The 20,600-nt window shown below is 36.3% G+C and overlaps 1 protein-coding gene across 6 annotated transcripts in view; it reads left to right on the top strand.

Moving 5' to 3' along the window:
- The window catches only part of LOC6586713 (mucin-5AC), a 71,839-nt gene extending 53,664 nt beyond the window's left edge, over positions 1-18,175 (top strand). For all 6 annotated transcript variants that reach the window (XM_044009377.1, XM_015160285.3, XM_044009376.1 and 3 more), the window contains one exon: positions 15,975-18,175. In XM_044009377.1, the coding sequence (XP_043865312.1) occupies positions 15,975-17,199 (1,225 nt within the window). In that variant the 3' untranslated portion in view covers positions 17,200-18,175. The remainder of the gene's footprint in view (positions 1-15,974) is intronic.
- Positions 18,176-20,600: the final 2,425 nt, after the last annotated feature.

Below are 20,600 nucleotides of genomic sequence, written 5' to 3'. Positions count from 1 at the left end.
TAAAATTGATTAAACATACTATTTGTAAACGTTTAGTTGAGTTTTAGTCGGTGTTTATCAAATTATATTGAAATGGGAGGAGGAGTGACTCTGACAAGTGAAGAAATCGATAAAATCCTTGCATACAAGGATGTGGGTTGGTCAAACCGAAGGATTGCATCCAAATTGAATCGCTCGCCAACTGCTGTAAATAATGTTGTGAATTTGAAAGAAAATTACAACAAAAATTGGAAAAATTGCAATAATAAAAAGGTGTCACCACGTGGAACATCCGCTATTATACGCGCAGGACTCAAAAAAAAAAAATGCTACTGCTGCCAAGATTCTTAAGGAATTAGACCTTCCTATAACAAAACGCAGTGTTCAGCAAGTTTTGGCAACTAGCAACCGGCTAAAATGGTTGAAAATTAAGTCAAAGCCGGCTTTATCTAACGGCCACAAAGCGGCCAGGCTACATTTTGGGAAGCAACACATGTCCTGGTCGGAAAACTGGAAAAAAGTGGTTTTCTCAGATGAGAACAAATTTAATTTAGATGGCCCTGATGGTTTTAATTATTACTGGCATGACATTTTCCAACAGGATAATGCAGACATACATGTTTTAAGGTCTAGTCGAGCCTGGTTTCAGGAGATGCATATCACCATAATGCCATGGCCTGCTCGATCTCCGAATTTAAATTCTATAGAAAACACGTGGGGAAACTTTGTCAGACGGGTTTATACTGGAGGAAGAAAATTTCAATCGGTGGAAGACCTTAGAAAAGCGGTTTCTCAGAAATGGGCTCAAATACCAGCAGCCGAGTTTTAAAAAACTATTGATTCGATGCCAGATCGGATTTTTGAAGTTATTCACAAATCTGGGGGTTGGACACATTATTAATTAATATTTACGGGTTTTAATTAAGTTTGTTTTCGATTTTGTGATATGAAAAATCAAAGTGCCTTTAATTGAATTTCGCGCTTTATTTTTGAAAATTTTCGTTTTTTATAAGTTTCTAGTTTACAAAATATATTAAAAAAATTTTGTGAGTAACATATAACAAAAAGAAATAGAAAATCTAGAAAAACATGGTGCCTTCAATTGAATTTCGGGGAGTGTATATAAGTTAAGCGCTCCCAGACTAGAGTACTAGTGATTGGGGACGCTGTGTTGGGTTCTTGTGAATATATAACAACTTTGTGTTCAATGAAATAATATATTTTATATAATTTGGAACAATAGGTCTAAACTCTCTCTAGTCCGAATATAAACTGAACTAAATCTGTTCAACTGGCTAGGCTCTCCCCTTGAATGTCTGACCGGACTCTCCAGCCTCCTTAGATTGTCGAAAGTCTTAACTTATATCAAGTTAAAATGAAAACAATGATATTGATCTTACCATTCAATGGATTAATCATTTTAATATTAAAGTGATATCCATCGTCTCCTTGCCAAAACATCAGCGTGTATTGTAACGAGCCATATGAACGGTGCGATTCATATATTCTTTGTAGTTGCCCAGTATGGCGTCGTGTAAGCACAATATCACCAACAATCAGGATTGCCACTTCATCGATTGTTGGAGCATTAAATGCGCGTTCATGTGTTCCAACTGTTCATTTATATGCTCTGATTACAACTTTATAGTCATCACTTGGCATGCGCTCTAAAGCAGTCTTGAGTTGTTCTTCCATATTGCCCATGAAGTATATTTGCAAGAATTTGTCCTGGGCATCTTCAATAGGTTGCAATGATTCAATGCGATGGCAAATCTGGCCTTGAATCTGTACATTCAAAGCTATAGTTAGATTTACAGTAGCGCCCTCGGGCGCTATTTCGCTTTTGTAGTGGGCGCTACTTCACATTTAAAAGTGTTATTGCGCCCGTGGGCTTTATGTCGCAAAAACGTGTGTCTTAGCGCCCATGGGCCTTATGACACTGGGCGTTATGACATGTACCCCTTTTCTCTACGAGCATTGAGCATTTTGGCAAAAAAAAATGTTTTTGATATGAGTTATAGTCCATGAAACTGTTACCTGTCCATAAATCAGTTCTCCAGAACTTTCATGACTTGTGGACTTATTCCTTACTAAAGACCTGTGTTTTAAGCTTGCATTAGACTCGATGAGCGACATGTCCTTGCTCCTATTTGACCCAAAACATAACTTTCATTTCTTTATATCAACGTTAACAAATATCCTTGGATTCTAATAGCTTTTAAAGCTATTAATAATAATATCGATTAAAGTTAAATACAAGAATTACTTGGTTGTCAATTGCTCAAAAGTGAATTGACAATTGAAAAAAGCTTTCGTCAAAATATTTATGCCACGCACAAATTCAATGCTTGCATGCATTATTATAAGCAGAAAGAGGACGGAAAAGGTAAACAGGTTTAAATTTGGCATAGAGCTATTAATAGACTCTTTGCTTTACTCACAGTTTTCGCTCATTTATTTAACGGTACTAAGCAATGCCAGCATTAATAGTCACAACATGTTTTCGTCAAAATACATATGTCGACTAGTGTATATTGTCAAGATAACGCTACTAAAGATAACGCTTACAAATTTTTTTTGTTGTCTTAAAGATAATTTTGTTCTCTTAAAGATGAAAACAAAAGTTTTGCTCTGTTGCCAATAACAACAACAATATCAGTAATTTATTCAAACTGTAGATTTACGAGATAAGAAAAAATTTACCACTATTAATTCGAACGCTGCGTAAGCTTACCTTGTGAAAGCGGTAAGTGGTAAGTCTATTTGCAACGAAATCAGAATATTAATTAGACATTATTTTAGGTCTGGGAAGACAATATGGTCATAAAAACTTTACAAAAATCCAAAATCTATAAATTCAAAATCTTCATATCGATCAACTGTATATACACAGTAAATCTGAAGTCTCTAGGTCTAAAAGTGTTTAAATTAGGCTGAAAAAACAAAGTCGATTTTTCGATTATTCTCGAGAAAAAAAGTTATTGGATGAGTTATGAAAAAAATATGATAAACTTGTACTGCGTATGGTATACACGAGTATGCATATCTTCTGAGATCGGTTTACTTATACGGACGGGCGGACGGACAGACGGACAGGGCAATATATATACAATGGATTATTTTGACAACGCATTGCAAAAACCTTAATCGCTTATTTCTGCGTGCTGAGAGAGGTAACGGTACCCGTTATATTTTTCAGAGAGATCTAACATAAAAAGCCATAAGTGACCAAAATATTGCAGTGATAACATAACTCATTATTTTTCTATAATTATTTGCATGGCGGATTATCATTATTTGGGTGGACAAAAGTATTTTGGCATTAATATTTATTAAATAAAGTGAGATAAAAACTTAACAATGGGTTTAGTAACTAAAATATTATTAAGAATTAAACCCTCCTTTAATATGTGCAAGCGTCTAGGGATCGATTTTGTCATGTTTCTATCGAAAAATCCTGCTAAAGTCCTCAGACCTCAGCAATCCGTCTCCTTGGGCGTTCTTGATAAGTCTAAGCTTTGCGTAAGCCTACACATTCTCTATAATATTGATATCAGAGCTCTAAGGTGGCCAATCATATGTATTGACTTCAATATTCCCTGAAAATTCAGTTATAATATGGACCTTGTGGCATGGAGCATTGTCCTGCTGCAGTATACACGATTTTCCAATGATCCGTTGACCGGAATTCGATGAGTGGTCATTCAGGACACGTAAATAATTATCCTTCTTCATTAATTAATATCAAATTGGAGAGGCTATTGACAGAGCATTACCGATTCTTCACCACGTTGGTACATAGGCCTCTTTTTTTGGCAACCTGCTGTAAATCGTTTTTTTTTTTTTTTTTTTCAAGAAAATTGATCGACATGACAATATCACCGCTAATCAATTTTTACAGAAAATCAATTCCTAAAATTGTTCTGCGATTGATTAACGATGGAAGATCAATTAGCTGAAGGCTACTATTGTAGCACGGTAATCGTAAATTACTGTCCCAGCTAAAATCCCTTAAGGCAAAGAGAAGAAACTCTTTTTGGACCGATTCGATACAATCCTGATACAGTTTATGCTGCGGAGACCATACAACTGAGCAATGCTCTAAGATAGGACGCACAAGCGAAATAAATAAATGCTTGGTAATAAAAGGATATTTAAATTCCTTAGACCAACGTTCAATAAAGCCAAGCACACTTTTGGCTTCATTAATGATGGTAGTAATATGAAGATTAAAATGTAGTTTACAGACAAAGATATCACCAAGATCTTTGACTGTAAAGATGCATCGTAAGGAAATATTACTAATTTTATAGTCAACAATTAGAGGAACAGTACGACTGAAGGTCATTATCATTCACTTTGAGAAATTTAGGTCCAACTGGTTTGCCACAAACCAAAGTTTAAATGCATTAAGGTCATCTTGAAGGTGAAGATGCCCATTTGCACTGGAGTATGGAAGGCAAAGTTTTACATCATCCGCATACATAAATATAGTAGGATAAAAGATACACCTAGGACGGACATTTATAAAAAGGGAAAGAAAGGAAGAGTAATGGACCCAAATGGCTACCCTGAGGTACACCAGACGAAACAAAGTTTAGAAATAGCTGTTCTCAGCAAGACCCTTTAAATAGGATGAAATCCCGGACACAAGTCTAGGTGCAGATTCTAAGCGTTCCAGCTTTAGAATAAGTATCTGATGATGTACTGTGTTAAATGCATTACTGAAGTCAGTATATATAACCTCAGATTGTTTTTTTTTTTTTTTTTTTTTTTTTTTTTTTTTGGAAAAACGGTCATTGACAAGAGAAGAAAATTCTAGTAAATTAGAGGACGCTGGTCGATTTTGAGCAAAACCATATTGAGATGGTTGAATAATCAATTTCCAAAAATGTTGCAAGACCGATGTTATAATTTTTTCAAATAACTTCGGAATAGCAGATAATTTCGCAATTCCTCTATAATTGGAAATATCAGATCTTCCACCTTCCATAATGAAAAATTGAAGAGTTTTATGTGTTTTGAAGACAAAAACATCAAAAGTGGATCAGATAAGTTGAATGCCCATTAACTGGTATACTGGTTACACTGAATTTGGACAAAGCTCGAAATTCTATGTGAGTACATTTATATGTATAAATAAATAAATATGTATAAATATAAATCTATATTTCAAATTTGGAGACTAGCTTTTTATTTTTAAAGCAAAACTCGACATGCACGTGGTATACACGGACCTAGGGGAACAACAATTTCATTTCTATAGCTCTTATATCTTCTGAGATCGACGCGTTCATACACACGGACGGACTGACGGACAGACGGACAGGTCTAAATCGACTCAGCTCTTTGCGCAATCAAGAATATATATACTTTATGAGGTCTGCAACACCTCCTTCTGTTACGCCTGTTACCTACTTTTGACAAAACCATTATATCCTGATTTCCCATTTTCAATGGGTGCAGGGTATAATTAGACAATGAAACAAATGTACTTAAAAATTGGAATTGACAATTTATAGTACATATTAACAGTAATGTTTTCCATATTTAAAGTCATAGGTTTTCTCACTAACCAGAGAACACATAGACCGGACAAGTAGTGTACAGCGTTTTGCACACTTTTTTACGGGAGTTATCTCCCAGACCACTTCGTATTTGCTCGGCTCCTCACTTTTTGGGTTCGGGCTACGAAAATATACGAAAGCACAATCATTTCGCTTCATGCGCTCGACCGAGATGGTTGTTAGAGCGTTAAATGAAACAACTCCACATTTGCCGAATTCAAGATTGAAACTGAAATGTTTATTGCTTAAAATCCTAGTTCTTATATACCTAACAGAGTCTCTTAAAACTATTTCCAGTCAATGCACAGTGGACGGTGCTATATGGAAATGGTGGCCAAAATTCTTTGCGTTGGAATTTTATTATGAAATTTTGAAACTAGATTTATTTAGTACTTACAAATTATAAACCAACCAATTGTCATACTGTGACAAGGTCGGGACCCTCCCAGGCTGTTAAATGATGAAGAATTTTGAATAAAGACTAAAAGCGGATAGTAAAATAATTTTTTTTTTTATAAAAATGGAATAATATGAAGTAAAAAAATTAATTAAGTAATTGAAAAACGAATTTTAACAGAACAGATTTATTTTTGTTTTTAAGCTTTCTTTGTCCACTTATGAAAGGATCCGAGCTCAATAACAATCTATTAAATAAGTCTGTATTTGTTGCTATACGAGAGATCTTTCGAGTGTGGTTGAGTCGGTACATTTTTATGTCCTTAGATACTAATGCATGTGCAATGACATCAGGTGCAAGAATTAATATTTTGTGGACTGACGGGGGGAGGTAATACCAACTATATTTTTCTATCAGTTCTCTTGCTGTATCCAACGCAAATTTTCGAAATCTGTCCACATTTATAGAATATCCTGAGGACAAGGCTTGCAATAATGTAGCACAGTTTTCAATTAGACATTTATCAATGCCTGTTATTTCGGCAGACACAAAAGCATTATTAAAAAACGTTCTAGCCGTATTTCCGTCATTGGTAGATCCACTACCGCCAGTTTTGGGTTTATCGACAATCCGCCCCAATTTTTCTCTAAATTCCTCTTAAATCTTTTTTTTTTCGTTTTTGAAAATGTTTCTTATCTTCGGAAGATCTGATTTGCCATTGTTTGATTTCTAATCTGTATGAAAGGTGAAGAAAGTATTCAAAAAATCGAATATATGCGTGTAGAGGAGATAATCCAAATTCAAAGTGTTCTCTTTCAATTTTTTTTTGCAAACATTTTTTAATATCGTTCATATCCGTGGGTTTTGCGCCGCAAATATAGCACTTTGCCGAGGAGGTTTGCGTTAACGCATTGCACACTTTGCCATCAACCATTGTGAGTTGCAAGATATGTTTAACATGTATTGTTTGATTAGATGATGTTTCAAATTTAGTTGGGATCAGCTTTTGAATTTTCGTTTTAAAATATTTTTCTTCATTAACAGTCAACTCAACAGATTCTTTTTTAAATTGAAATCTAATAGGACGACAGTAACGGGTTGACGATGGTGTTGGGTTTTCCCAAATTATTATGTTTTCCGGATCAATTGGTGACTTTGTAATAAGTTGGAGCGGAACATAGGACGTGACAAACCAGTTACTTTCTTCAAAATTATTATTTTCAACTTTCTGCTTGTACTCGCTCTGCCCTGAGCTACCATCGAAACCCCATTTACCAATTAAGGTAAAAACAATTTGATGCCTCATCTATTTCATTTATTACCTCATTTTGTAACTGAAGAATCCTCGAAGCGGTATGGTCCAACAAATTTTGGAGCTCAACTTCAAGCCTGGATTTCGCTAATAGTCATTGCTTCAGGATAACTGTGTTTTTTTTCCTTCACAACAGTATCGTAGCATGGTAGAAAATTAGCATCAACTTTACTGTTCACGAAGCTTCTAAGTAATAAATATTGATGCTTCGTCAAACCGGCTTCTGTTATAAAAAATACAACTTCACAGGCCTTTGCTGGACAAATCGACGGATTCGGATGACTAAAAGCCGAACGCAAATCATCAGCAGCGGACACATCAAGGTCTGCTAATTCTGCTATCCGTCGACGCTTGGTTCTTTCTGAACACTCCACAAAACTTAATTTAGGACGTCCTCGATGTAGATTTAATGTAGACGATGAAGATTTTTTATTTAGTGGTACACATTCATACTGCGCAAACCAATCCGAATTTTTGTTCGACCACTTTAGACTTAGTTCTGTTGCTCTTATTCCACATTTCTCCAATTTTTTAAAAATATATAGTCAAGTTTTTTCTTTACATATTGCCCATATTCTCGTAACCATCGGATTCAAATTTATAGTTTAGGTTATCATATACTTTTTTTGCTTTATCAGCAAATGAACCCCTTTCCAAGCTTGTGCTCACATGCATACATACATATACATATTTGAGCATCTCGGTCGAGCGCATGAAGCGAAATGATTGTGCTTTCGTATATGTTCGTAGCCCGAACACAAAAAGTGAAGAGCCGAGTAAATACGAAGTGGTCTGGGAGATAACTCCCGAAAAAAAGTGTGCAAAACGCTTTACACTACTTGTCCGGTTATGTGTTCTCTGGTTAGTGGTTTTCTTTTTATTTACAGCAGCATTAAACTTGCAATTTGTACAATTTAACTTGCGCTTTTTTTTCCGACAGAGCAACTTTAGGTCAGCTGACTTTCAACCCTTACGTTATATAGTACAGCTCAAAAATTGTTTAAAAAAAATACTTTCTACTTTAGTTAAGATATTTATTAATAAAAAAAAAAGTTTTAAGATAAAAAATTGTATTAATGCCAAAACTTCGGTTTTTTTCTATAGTGCCTTGGTGGAAATAAAGCCCCAAACCTTGACAAAATCTCCATCGTGTTGGCCTCAACCATTCTTTTTTCAGCTCTATATGAAGTTTTCGCCACACCATGGTCTTTCCAGTTCTTCCTAACAAGTTGAACTTCCTTTCGTCAAGTAATATAACTAAGTCTGGTCCAATTTGGTGTACTCTGTGATGAATAATATCCTCTATCCCCGGTTACGGTCAGTTAACAATGGCTTTTTCGTATCTATTAGACCATTGTACTCATGCTTCTTTTATGATTGAATTTTTGAATTGACACTGGTTTTCCATGCTCGGCAATGAGTCCAGCTCTCAAATCTGGACCATTAAGTCAGAGATTGTCTTTATACCCTGAACCCATTTTCAATGGGAAATCGGGGTATAATGGTTTTGTTGAAATGTATGTAACAGGCAGAAGGAGGCGTGGCAGACCCCACGAAGTATATATATTCTTGATCAGAGCAACGAGCTGAGTCGATTTGGCTCTGTCCGTCTGTCTGTCTGTCCGTCTGACTGTCCGTCTGGCCGTATGTGTGAATGCGTCGATTTCAGAAGATATAAGTGCTAGAGACTTCTTTTTTTAAATGTCCGTATATACAGCGCGGAATTCGAGTTTATCACAAAAAATCGATAACTCATTTCGTTATTTTTGTTATCGATAAAAAAAACCGTATCGACAATCAGTTAGAAAATGATATCTCCTACAGCTTTGCCGCTAGAGTCTTCAAATTTTAAATGTATACTTAAATGCATTTTATACAATTTCGCTTTTTGTCAAAATTTACCCCCACCCCTATATACACCCCCTCACCACTATGTTTGTAAAAGGCGTATTTTAAATACTAGAGACTTGTGCTTTGGCAAATACATGCATATGTTATATTTCATGAAGATCGTATGTCCACAAGAAAAGTTTTTAAACAATTAAGTTCTCAAAGCAAGCTCACACTACAGCTCATGCGTGTTTAGCCGTGGGTGCTCGTGTGCGTTCATGTGTGTGTGTGTGCATGCGTGTGTGCGTGTGCGTGTGTGCGTGCGTGTGTGTGTATGTGTCTTGTGTAAGCAGAAAGACGCGAAAATGATTGAAATAGCTATTGATCGAAGGGCTCAGGCTCTCGTAGTCGAGCGGTCTCGACTAGAGCTTTCTTATTTGTTCTTTACTGACAATTCTTCATGGGAATGTAGGTATTTTAGTTGTTCAGGTTGCTTGAATGACGCGATCTTTGCACCATTTTTTTATTCTTTGGACGGTGTATGCTACAGAATAACGATAGACGCGCGCACAATTAAACTCAGTATATATACACTCATGATGAAAATAATAAGTACACCTAAATAATGTTGAAGATTCTGCCATAACTAATTAATTTTTGATATTTAAAAAAAAACTGGATGGTAACTTTAAGAAAGCAATCTGACAATATGATGCATGCCAAAAAAAATGTTATTTCCCCCTAAATTCATAGTAGTCACAATCTATTGAAAAGAGCCTACTGAAAATAATGGGTACACTCCATTTCTTCAGCCTGAAAAAAAGTGTAGGATAAGAAAGATTTCTTTTATTGTTATAAAATAGTAAGTAACCTTCCTACAGATGTTTATAGTAAAAAAAAATTATCACTATCATATGTAGATGGGTCGAAATATTAATTGTTCGAGTGAGGAACGCAGAATTGCTAAAAACCTTAGGAGTGGCAAATCTTTGCGTGAAATTGCGAAACTGATGAACAGATCTCTTAACGTTGTGCAAAATGCTTTAAAGGTGCACAATAAAAAGGGAACACGTGGAAGTTCATCGAAAGCCACATAAGAACTGGACCGACGCATTATAAGGATTGCAACCTTTCCGACCCTTTCAAATCTTCAAAGATCATTGCATCCGTTAGGAGATGACAACATATGGCTAAGCCACCAGGTCATTTCGAAAATATGGTTCCTTTGATGTGCACCAAAAATTTTATGATGATGCAAAATTTTGCTAAAGACCACATCACCTGGGAAGGATCTGAATGTCAAAAAAAGTGGCGTAATTTCCTATTTAACGACGAAACGAAAATTTGCCTTTATAGCATAGCTCGCAATTAACTGTTAACACTTTTTCGTTGTCTGCAAATAAGTGTCTTCACTGACACAGTCAAAAAAACTCATACATAAACTGTTTTTGTCGCGTCTGGCTTAGCTCGCTCGCGCTCTGAGGGAGACAGTTATTTCTGTTTTCGTTTCCTCAAGTCAAACACTGATCGTTTGCTTGAGTTAAATGAAGCAAACTGTAAGTTGCGTTTGTATGGGTAATCACGCGCGATTGCTGCGTTCTTTTTGTATGTATGTATGCGTGTATTTACATGCACTGGAAGGCAAAAACTATTTCTGCTGAGTTTTTTAGTCAGTGTTTTTTGCTGAGAGTCTTTGTGTGAGGGAAAATCGTGTTAGTCTTTACGCGACACTCATATGAGAGCGTCACGCGAATGAGTCATTGCATTGCGTCTGAGCGAAACAGATTCTAAAGAAAACAAAGAGTGGCGCTCAGAGCGAGACGTGTCTGCACAATTTTTTTGGTTATGATGCGAAGCAGAGCATAAACGAAAAAACGATGAACTCTCATTTGCGAGCTCTACTTTATAGAAATGATTATACCAGGCATGTAAAACTCCCTAAAGGTAAAGAATTTTGTCCTCGCTACACAAAAAAATAGTGAAGCATGGCGGTGGAAACATTATGGTGTGCTTCTGTATCGTCTGATTATCCTAATATCTGACATTATGAGAAAATATAATGCTACCATATGCTGAGGAAAATATGCCTCTGCGCTGGGTTTGTCAACAGGATAGCGGCCCGAGACCCTCGTCTAAATTAGTAAAAACTTGGTTTGAGGTTAGTAAAGTGGACACTCTCGCTCGGCCCAGTCATTCTCCTGAATCTGAATCCAATCGAAAACGTGTGTAGTCAATTGAAAAAGCAGATTGTAAAGAAAAAGTGTGAGAACAAACTCCCAATAGGGGACTGTGTCCAAGAAACATGGAGGAAGATTACGAATGAGACCTGCCAACTTATAATTAGGTGTATGTCGAACTGGATAGAACATTTTTTTTGAAAATAAAATAGGATATACAGGATATTAATCCAAAAATAGAATACCAAATGATTTGGTATGATTTGAAAATCAAACAAGTATGACCGTAGCAGTCGGGCGTTACCGACTGCGGAATACTCATTCACATATAGAGAGTTCTCAGTGAGAGTTAACAGACGTGTTTACTATTGTGCTCTTCAATTATTCTTGTTTTCTTAGTTAATTATTTTTATTAAATTTCACATAATTGCGGTTCGGTTGTATACAGCAAATATCTATATTATCCTGTGCAAGGTTTGATCCGTTGTTCACTGCGTTTTTAATAATTTGCTTTTTTAATTTGTGAAGCTTTGTGTGCAGTGTCGGTTCATTAGTTTCATTATTTGCATTTTTGCTTTAGTGTTTCTATTTGTTGGCGCTCTCCCCAGTTCACTCTTTCTAAGTTTGTGTGAGTGTGTGCATAAGTTGCTCTCACTATCTACGGTTGTTGTATTTGCCTCTCTTGAATCTTTGATTTTTGTGGTGTGCAAGTATACTCTCTCGCTGAGGACTTTTGATCTGCTCCGTAACGGCTGTTTTTGTTGTTGACTCGCTCTCTCAACATATATTTTCGTTGCGCTCTGTAACGGCTGTTTGTTGTTGGACTCGCTCTCAACACATTTATACCTCTCTTTGTTGTGACATTTCTGTTTACATTCAGTAATTTTGTGATCTATCCCGATTGCCAATATGAGTTGCTGCAAAAAAGCTTGCACTTTCAGGCAAACAGTTGATTCTGCACAAGCGCAATTTATAAGTTGCTGGCTGTGTGATAACATGATGCATACTAAGTGTGCAGGTCTTACTGGGCGTGAATATGACAAGATTATGTCTACTACTAAAGCTGGTAGTGGAGGCATACGCTGGTCTTGTCCGATTTGTTTGGAAAAACAAATAAACTTTTCTAAAATGTATAGTGCTGTGAGGTCTCAGTTTTTAAAACTGAAGAAGATTTCTATGCAGTTGACCAGTGACATGGCTGCTGCTGAGGTAATCTTAAATCAGTACGGCTTTGAAAGTCCTCTCTCAATTGGATACTCCTTTGTTGTCGGTAACTCCTTCTGTAATAGTACCGTCACCTAATTCGCTTGCTCCTCCCTCACCTTGCGCTTCTGTTTTGTCGTCGGCTCCCAATTCTCTAGATCCTCCTTCACCTTGTCCCATATCTATTTCTCCTATTGAGGCTTCTATTGAAACTCAAGCCCCTGTCCCAAATTTGGATGCTACTTCTATTGTTGCTCAAACAAAGAGTGACAATAAGTCAGCCTCTCAAAGCATTACCTTATCTGTTGTCTCTCCTAGAAAGCAAGTTTTCTTATCTAGGCTTTCATCTGACACTACCATTGAGGCAGTATCGGCTTTTATCTCAAATAAGATTCCGGCTAATGTTTTTATATCGAAGTTTAGTTTTGCGACACCGCGTGAAATTGCTTCGTTCAAAATCAATGTGCCTGTAGAACACTTTAAAACCCTTTGTGACCCTAATTTCTGGCCACCTCATGTAGTTGTTCATGAATTTAAACCCAAAAATCGTAACAGATCGATGCCTATTTCAGTAAATTTACCTTCGGTGCAATCTTCATCAAACGTTGTACCAAAAAACTAAATTACTTACAAACCTCTTCTCAGCTGTCCCTGATTTATCAAAATGTACGTGGCTTAAACTCAAAACTTAAAAGTCTTTTCTTGCATAGTTTCAGTGTACAATATGATATTATCGCTTTCACTGAAACATGGCAGTAATATTCATAATAGTGAAATTCTTTCAAGTAATTTCACTATTTATAGACTCGACCGTTCGTCGCGCAGAGGTGGTGGGGTGTTAATTGCGGTTAAGTCCATTATCCACTCTGAATTGTTTACCTTTTCGTCCCTTTATGATGTGGAGATTATAGCGGTTAAATTAACTCTGCCATCGTGCTCATTATACATCACATGTTCTTATATCCCTCCCTCTTCTGATGTACAAGTTTATGCTCACCACATAAATTGTATTAAACAAGTTAATGAACATGTAAATGATAGAGATTGTCTTCTTGTGTTGGGTGATTTTAATATTCCGAACACTTCTTGGTCTTCAACTTGTAATGCAAATTTTTTTATTCCGACAATTGATCACTATCTTTTTGATGAATTGTTTAACCTGTCTATGTTTCAGATGAACTCTATTTCAAACCATCTTAATCGCACTCTTGATCTTGTGTTTGTTAATCATGACATCCCATCAACAATTTAGTAGTTAAGTTTCGCTCTAATACTGTAGAATATACAGGTTTTTCCGATTTGCCCGCCCCAACTGGGCGTAGACACCTCATTTTTGGTCAGTTTTTAGAACGAGATAACGGTACCCTAACTGCAAAGTTTGAATGCTTACCCTCAAAAAAAGTGAAAATTACAGTGTATTTTCCGATATGCCACGCCCCTAAAGAGGCGTAAAAATTATTTTTTGGGGAATCGATAGGGGAGGCTACCAGTAACTGAACTATATAAATTTTAAGCTTCTAGCTATTATACTTTAGGAGATATAAACTTTTCCGATTTGCCACGCCCATAGTGGGCGGATCGGGAAAATTTTAACACTTTATAAATCGAAAATATACACGAGTATGGGTTCCAAATTTCAAGTGTTTAGCTTCAATAGCGCCGAAATAGACGGACGGACGGACGGACAGACGGACAGACGGACGGACAGCAAGACGGACATAGCACAAAACCAATATACTGATTCACTTTCGTGAATGAGTATAAAAATGAAACACAGTTTACCAAGGTAAAGTGTACCTATTACTTTAGTCAAGCACAAAAAACTCAATTTTTGTTTGTTTGTAACTTTTGAAAAAATAAATTTGTTTTCCAAATTTACTTATTTACTTTAGACTTATTATTATTAATATATATCTAATACAGAAATACAGAAATGTGCATTTAAATTTGCATGTTTAGGGCAGTAGAAAAAATGTTTTGCTAACCTAAACTTTAAAAAGTTTAATTTTAAGGGGTGTACTAATTATTTTCATCATGAGTATATATATATATGTATATATGAGCAGTGACGAGCAAAACTGTAATACGAATTCAATGTTTTTTATTTTGTTAGTATGATATTTAGCTGTCTTACCTGAAAATTAGAAATCATTCGGTTGGCTGGAATAATTATAAGAAAAAAAATGTAATGAAAGTCAAATGTTACAGTTTTGCACTCCGGTCATTTTTCTGCAAATGTATTTATTAATAATTATTTAATATTAAATGCATAGCTCTTTTGACTTTTTAGGTCATTAAGGCCATTTATCATAATTTTTGTGTACCGTCGCACCATTTCAGGAGGAATCGCGCACCAAATGTACTTGTTCCTCTTACATAGCTCTATCATTCCACTTGGAGCCACCCATAATTCGCAGGCTGCGATTTCCATAATTTTTTAATGATATTCATGTCTGAAGAATACTCTGGACACTTCAGGGACTTGAATCCTTTCCATGTTGTCCACTTTTTGACCAAGTTAGACGTGTTTTTTTGTTTTTTGTTCTGCATTTTTCAATAGTAAACCCCATATTTTCATTTAATTCTCCCAAATTCTTTTGTAATGTGATCAGGTATTATCCCGAAACGTTATTCCATCGATTAAAACCATGGGTCAATCACAATCTTTGTTTGTGCTCCCCTAAACCATAAAACCTTACTGTACTGTTACAATCAACAAACAGGACTGTTGGACCTCTATGCTAGTGCCGAGATTATCCATATGACACAAAATGGTTGTTTATTGTTTCATCTTACCATATTAACAGTTTCAAGTCATATGCACAATCCTGGTATTGGCTTAGGGGAGCACAAACAAAGATTATATGGGTCTTACTACTGAAAAATGCAGAACAATGACTCAAAAAACACGTCTAATTTGGTCAAAAAAAGGACAATGTCGCAAGGATTCAAGTCCCTGAAGTGTCCAGAGTATTCTTCAGACATGAATATCATTGAAAATATATGGAGACATGTGAAATCACAGTCTGCGAATTAAGCGCGGCTCCAAGTGAACATTTGGGGCGCGATTCCTCCTGAAATGGTGCGACGGTACACAAAAATTATGATAAATGGCATTAATGACCTAAAAAGTCAAATGAGCTATGCATTAATTATTAAATAATTATTAATAAATATATTTGCTGGAAAATAACCGAAGTGCAAGACTGTAACATTTGACTTTCATTACATTTTTATATATATATAAGAAACATAATTATTCCAGCCAACCGAATGTTTTAAAATTTTCAGGTAAGACAGCTAAATATACTAACAAAATAAAATTAAGATCTTAAACATCCATAGAGTCGAAGTAAAAATACAGACCCTTAAAGTTGCAACATTGAATTCAGTTACAGTTTTGCTCGTCACTGCTCATATATATATATATATATATATATATATATATTATTCACTAAATAACTATTAATATTGATTATATGTACTTCACAATTAAAATATTATTTCAGAACTGGTTCAGTACCACGCTCAATGCCATATCATCCTGCAGCTACCGCTGGACCTACTGTTTGGCCCATAAAATCAGATCTTATTGAGAATGCACGTCGTGAAGCCGAAGAACGAGATCGAGAGCGGGAGATACGTGAACGAGAGCAGCGCGAGCGCGATCGTCAAAGAAGGGAGCGTGAAGAGCGTGAGCGTAAAGATAAAGAGGACAAACTAAAACGTGAACAACAGGAGCGTGAAAGAGAACGCGAACGGGAACGTGAACGCAAAGAGCGCGAGCGACGTGAAATAGAACGTCGAGAAGTTGAACGCGAACGTATGCTACAGCAACAACGCATTAATGAGAGCAACAAACAAGCAATAGTTGCTTCATCTTCATCCACACCTCGAGATCGGTCACCTCACCGTATTATTGGTGAGCTGAATACAGAAATACGAATTAAAGAAGAACATTCCCGATCGAAAGAGGAGCAAGACGCCCTGCTTATGCGTGCATCAGCAGCTGCGAACGTCGGAGATCCACGATATCATCCTTCATCGTTGGTGTCTGTTCAACCAAATGCAGCAGTGGCTGCAGCACATCACCATGCCAACTTCTTAGTAGCGGGTCGACATGGATTACCACCACCAACATCACATATTTCCCGTAATATGATGCCACCTTCAATGGGTATCAGTGGACCACTTACACATTTTGGTCCACCTGGACCGACTCCGTGGGGTATTGATCCATATCGGGATCCCTATGCACCTATTCTGCGATACAATCCCATAATGGAAGCAGCTTTCCGCCATGAAGCAGAAGAGCGTCAGAAAGCCCTAAGTATGTACGCAGCCCAATCGGCAGCTCATCTGCGAGGTAAGGATCCGAGCCCCATACCGCCACCGTCGGTAGGTCATTTAGGTCCTTCTGCTACACATCTTCGAATGCAGCCATCGGGAGTAAATGTTATTGCTTCATCAAGTGTGCCACCGTCTTCGCAAAATCCTCAAACACAATTGACTACAATTGGAATTGGAAAAGGGACACAACCATCTACTATGAATTTATCAGTACAACATATGATAAGTGATCCTTTAATACATTCATCCACTACATCCAAAAAAGATACTGAGAATAGTATGGGTATAGCGGTCAGTTCGTCTGGTACAAATGTAAGCCACAGTAATGTACAAGGAAGCCTGATAGGTATACCACCCGCGTCACCAGTAATGCCAAGTCGATGATAACCTAGAAAATTATAAAAGTTATTTCAAATACCCAATTTTAATGAAAGTTTGTATTTATTTGCGTACCTCTTTCACCCCTATCCTGAGAAAGATAATGAGCGCAACGCTTTTGTAATATGAATAGTGAAACTGAATATTTATTAACTTAATTTTATTGTTACGGGATACAACTTGTTCAATAAAACAACAGTTTACAAATTTTATCTACTACACAAGAAGAGGTATAAGATGAAGGTACATTTCTTCTTTTCTTTATTTTCTAACTACGAGCACTCTTCGTTATCGCAACAAGTTGCTTCCCATTAACGTCTACCCATAACGACAAATGGCACATACATACTCGCATATAAAAAAATTATTTTAGGCTTATATTAGTTTAAATTTGATTTTAAAGTTTGCATATGTTGCTTGATATATTTGTAATATTTGTATTATGTGAAATTAAAGTTACTCATTAACTTGACATCAATATACTCAAATGTACATATACACAGATGCAAACACACTAGTTATTAGTACTATAAATTATGATAGTAATTAATTAATTAACTAGCTGTAAACTATAATATATCAACTGGTGGCATCAGAGTATACCCATCCAATCGTGCGTTTTCTCTTTCCAGGTGAAATTTCATGCATGCCGGTAATGTATAAAAAAAAAGAAAATGATAATGGAAACATTGCTATTAACTGAGATAAACAGATTTTATTTTCCACATAAAGAAGTAGCAGATTATTAACATATATGTTATGCTTAATAACTTTGCAAATGCATATAATCTAATTTATTAAATGTAATCTAACTTTTTCAAACATATTTTTAAATGGCCACAACGAAAATAACTTATTCTCTTAAATAGGTAAAATATAAGGCGTGGCTTTGCATTACATTATCCATAAGATAAATAGATAGAAAGTTCAAAATCATTGTATAGACTTTACAAAAAATTAATAAAAATAACTGTTCTTCTTATTTATTATCATTTTCCCATTATAAAATTTTTAAAGCTCAGCAACAATAAAAATGGTAAATCTTCAATTTTCATACTATCAAAGTTAATATATATCGAAAACGGCTCAATTAAAGGCAAGGCAATCAGAAGCTCTGATTATACAAAAATTAAGAGTGATCTAGTCGAAACTGCTCGTCTAGCTAACTGCGCAGTTAGCAGCGACTGCACTTGGGCTGCAGTGTGGGGAATATTATGAGAATTTATTTGTTGAAGAGTGGGCCTGTCTCCATAAAACCTTTAATAAAATTCAAATTTATGCGTATTCCAAAACACATGTCTCTAGTACTTAAAATACTTTTTTTTACGGGTTGGCGAAGGGGGCGTGATATCAACATCTGTATGTTACAGATCTAATAGTTTTAAAATTACGTTGAAAAAACGAAGTCAGCTTATCCATTATTCTCGATAAACGGGAATCGGATGAGTTATCGAAAAAAATATGATAAACTCGTTTATACGAGTACATATGCAAAATTTCAAGTACCTAGCTCTCATATCTTCTCAGATCTCGTGGAGACCATGTGGAATAAACATTTGTATGTCAAACTAGAAAAGTACACCCTCACAAAATTATTGAGGAAGCTAAATGAATCCTTACCTGAACACTCAACAAATTTCCTCTGCATGGATGGGACAACGTATGAAGAGCTCTTAAGCTTAGTAGGTCCCAAAATAAAATGAGTGTAACCCCATATGAGGTATGCCATAACGCCAAATGAGAGATTTTCCGCAATTTGCGTTTCTTAGCCACTGGAAAAACCTTTGTGGATTTTAATTTTTTTGCTGGATTTCCCCTAGAGTCGGCTGAATTGTACTTGAAACCTGCCCGCACATTATTTATGCGCTCAAGCCTTTTATTAATGTAAGCAATACATACATATATAAAAAAAAAAAACTCTATGTACAATTAATAAAATTCACTTGACTTGATACTTTTGTTAGTCAGGTATAAAGCAGGTGCAAAAGGTGCAGGATCGAAAATCGCATTTCAATTTGCACACTGGGCTAAATCATAAATTCTGATAGCGAAGCCCACGATCATCTAAATAAAAGCAGCTACTTAACTATAAACGCGATTCTCGAGCCCATATTCAGGCACATAGGCACACAAATGCTTCTACAACTGATACCCCATATAATGCGAGCATCGCGTCCCCTGCGTACACACAATCAAACGTGTATATATGTATGTATGTCAGCACTTCACAAGATCTACAAAATGCAAATGCTGGGCTTTAAATATACTACAGGCAGCAAGAGCTTCGCACACAGGCATACAAATGCTCATAGTACATGTAGTGAAAACATTTTGTTTATGTGCACTAACGCTTTCATACCCTTCCCACAAATAATGACAAAAACGCAAACTTTTTGCACGAGCATGGCAAACGGTTTGAAGAGTTTGAAGAGAATACTCTTCACTCAGAAGGGATGACATGGGTTCTTCCTGCGAAGAAATTTCAATTTTTGTGAGCTGCTGCTTGTGCTCACATGCATACATAGATATACTTATTTGAGAGAGCAGAGAGCATCGAGAAAGAGAGAGAGAGAGAGAGCCAGTAAGGGAAACATTGAGCATAGAGAGATCTTTTGCTTAACAGTCGATCATCTCGATCGAGCGCATGAAGCGAAATGATTGTGCTTTCGTATATTTTCGTAGCCCGAACCTAAAAGTGAAGAGCCGAGCAAATACGAAGTTGTGTGGGACGCAAAGCTCGAAAAAAAAGTGTGCAAAACGCTTTACACTACGGGTCAGGTCTATGGTCTCTGGTTAGTGCTAGTTCGTTTTGGTTCACTCGCTTGTTTTTCTCTCACTAGCTCGTTTTTGCCACTAACCAGAAAACACATAGACTAGACATGTAGTACAATTTTTTTCAACAACGAAAAAATGCGCCGAAGAGACCAGACAACTTCGTATATGCTCGGCTCGTTCTTTTGAGGCTCAATCAGTGAAAATAAGGTAAGGAAAAATCAGTGCGCTGCGACCGCTGCCACGAAATGCATACGTTCCCAAATGAAGATCGGTTATGTCCTCTTACTCTCTCTCCCCCTCTTTATGCTCGGTCTCTATGGTCTCTCAATTAGCAGCAGCGCACAAAAAATGAAAATTGTTCGTTACCTGTGCAAATTGTAAATCCAAAATGTATCGTTGCACAGTGGCGCCTCTGCCGGTGTGGCAAAAATCAGAAATGTGACTTGAAGTGATTTTAAAAAAGTTAATCCCATATGAAAATGAATTGATCTACGGGATAGTAGCTAAAAGATTTTTTGAAAATCGGTCAATTTTAAGAGGAGTTATAGCCCTTCAAAATTTGGGAAAGTGGCTGCAAAAAGCAGCGATTTTTTGTGAAAAATGTTCCACTTGTCAATTGAATTGTACGAAAA

Source organism: Drosophila mojavensis, unplaced genomic scaffold (genome assembly GCF_018153725.1).
Source record: "Drosophila mojavensis isolate 15081-1352.22 unplaced genomic scaffold, ASM1815372v1 contig_72, whole genome shotgun sequence".
Taxonomy (NCBI): Eukaryota; Metazoa; Arthropoda; class Insecta; order Diptera; family Drosophilidae; genus Drosophila; species Drosophila mojavensis.
This window is presented reverse-complemented; position numbering and strand designations above follow the sequence as displayed.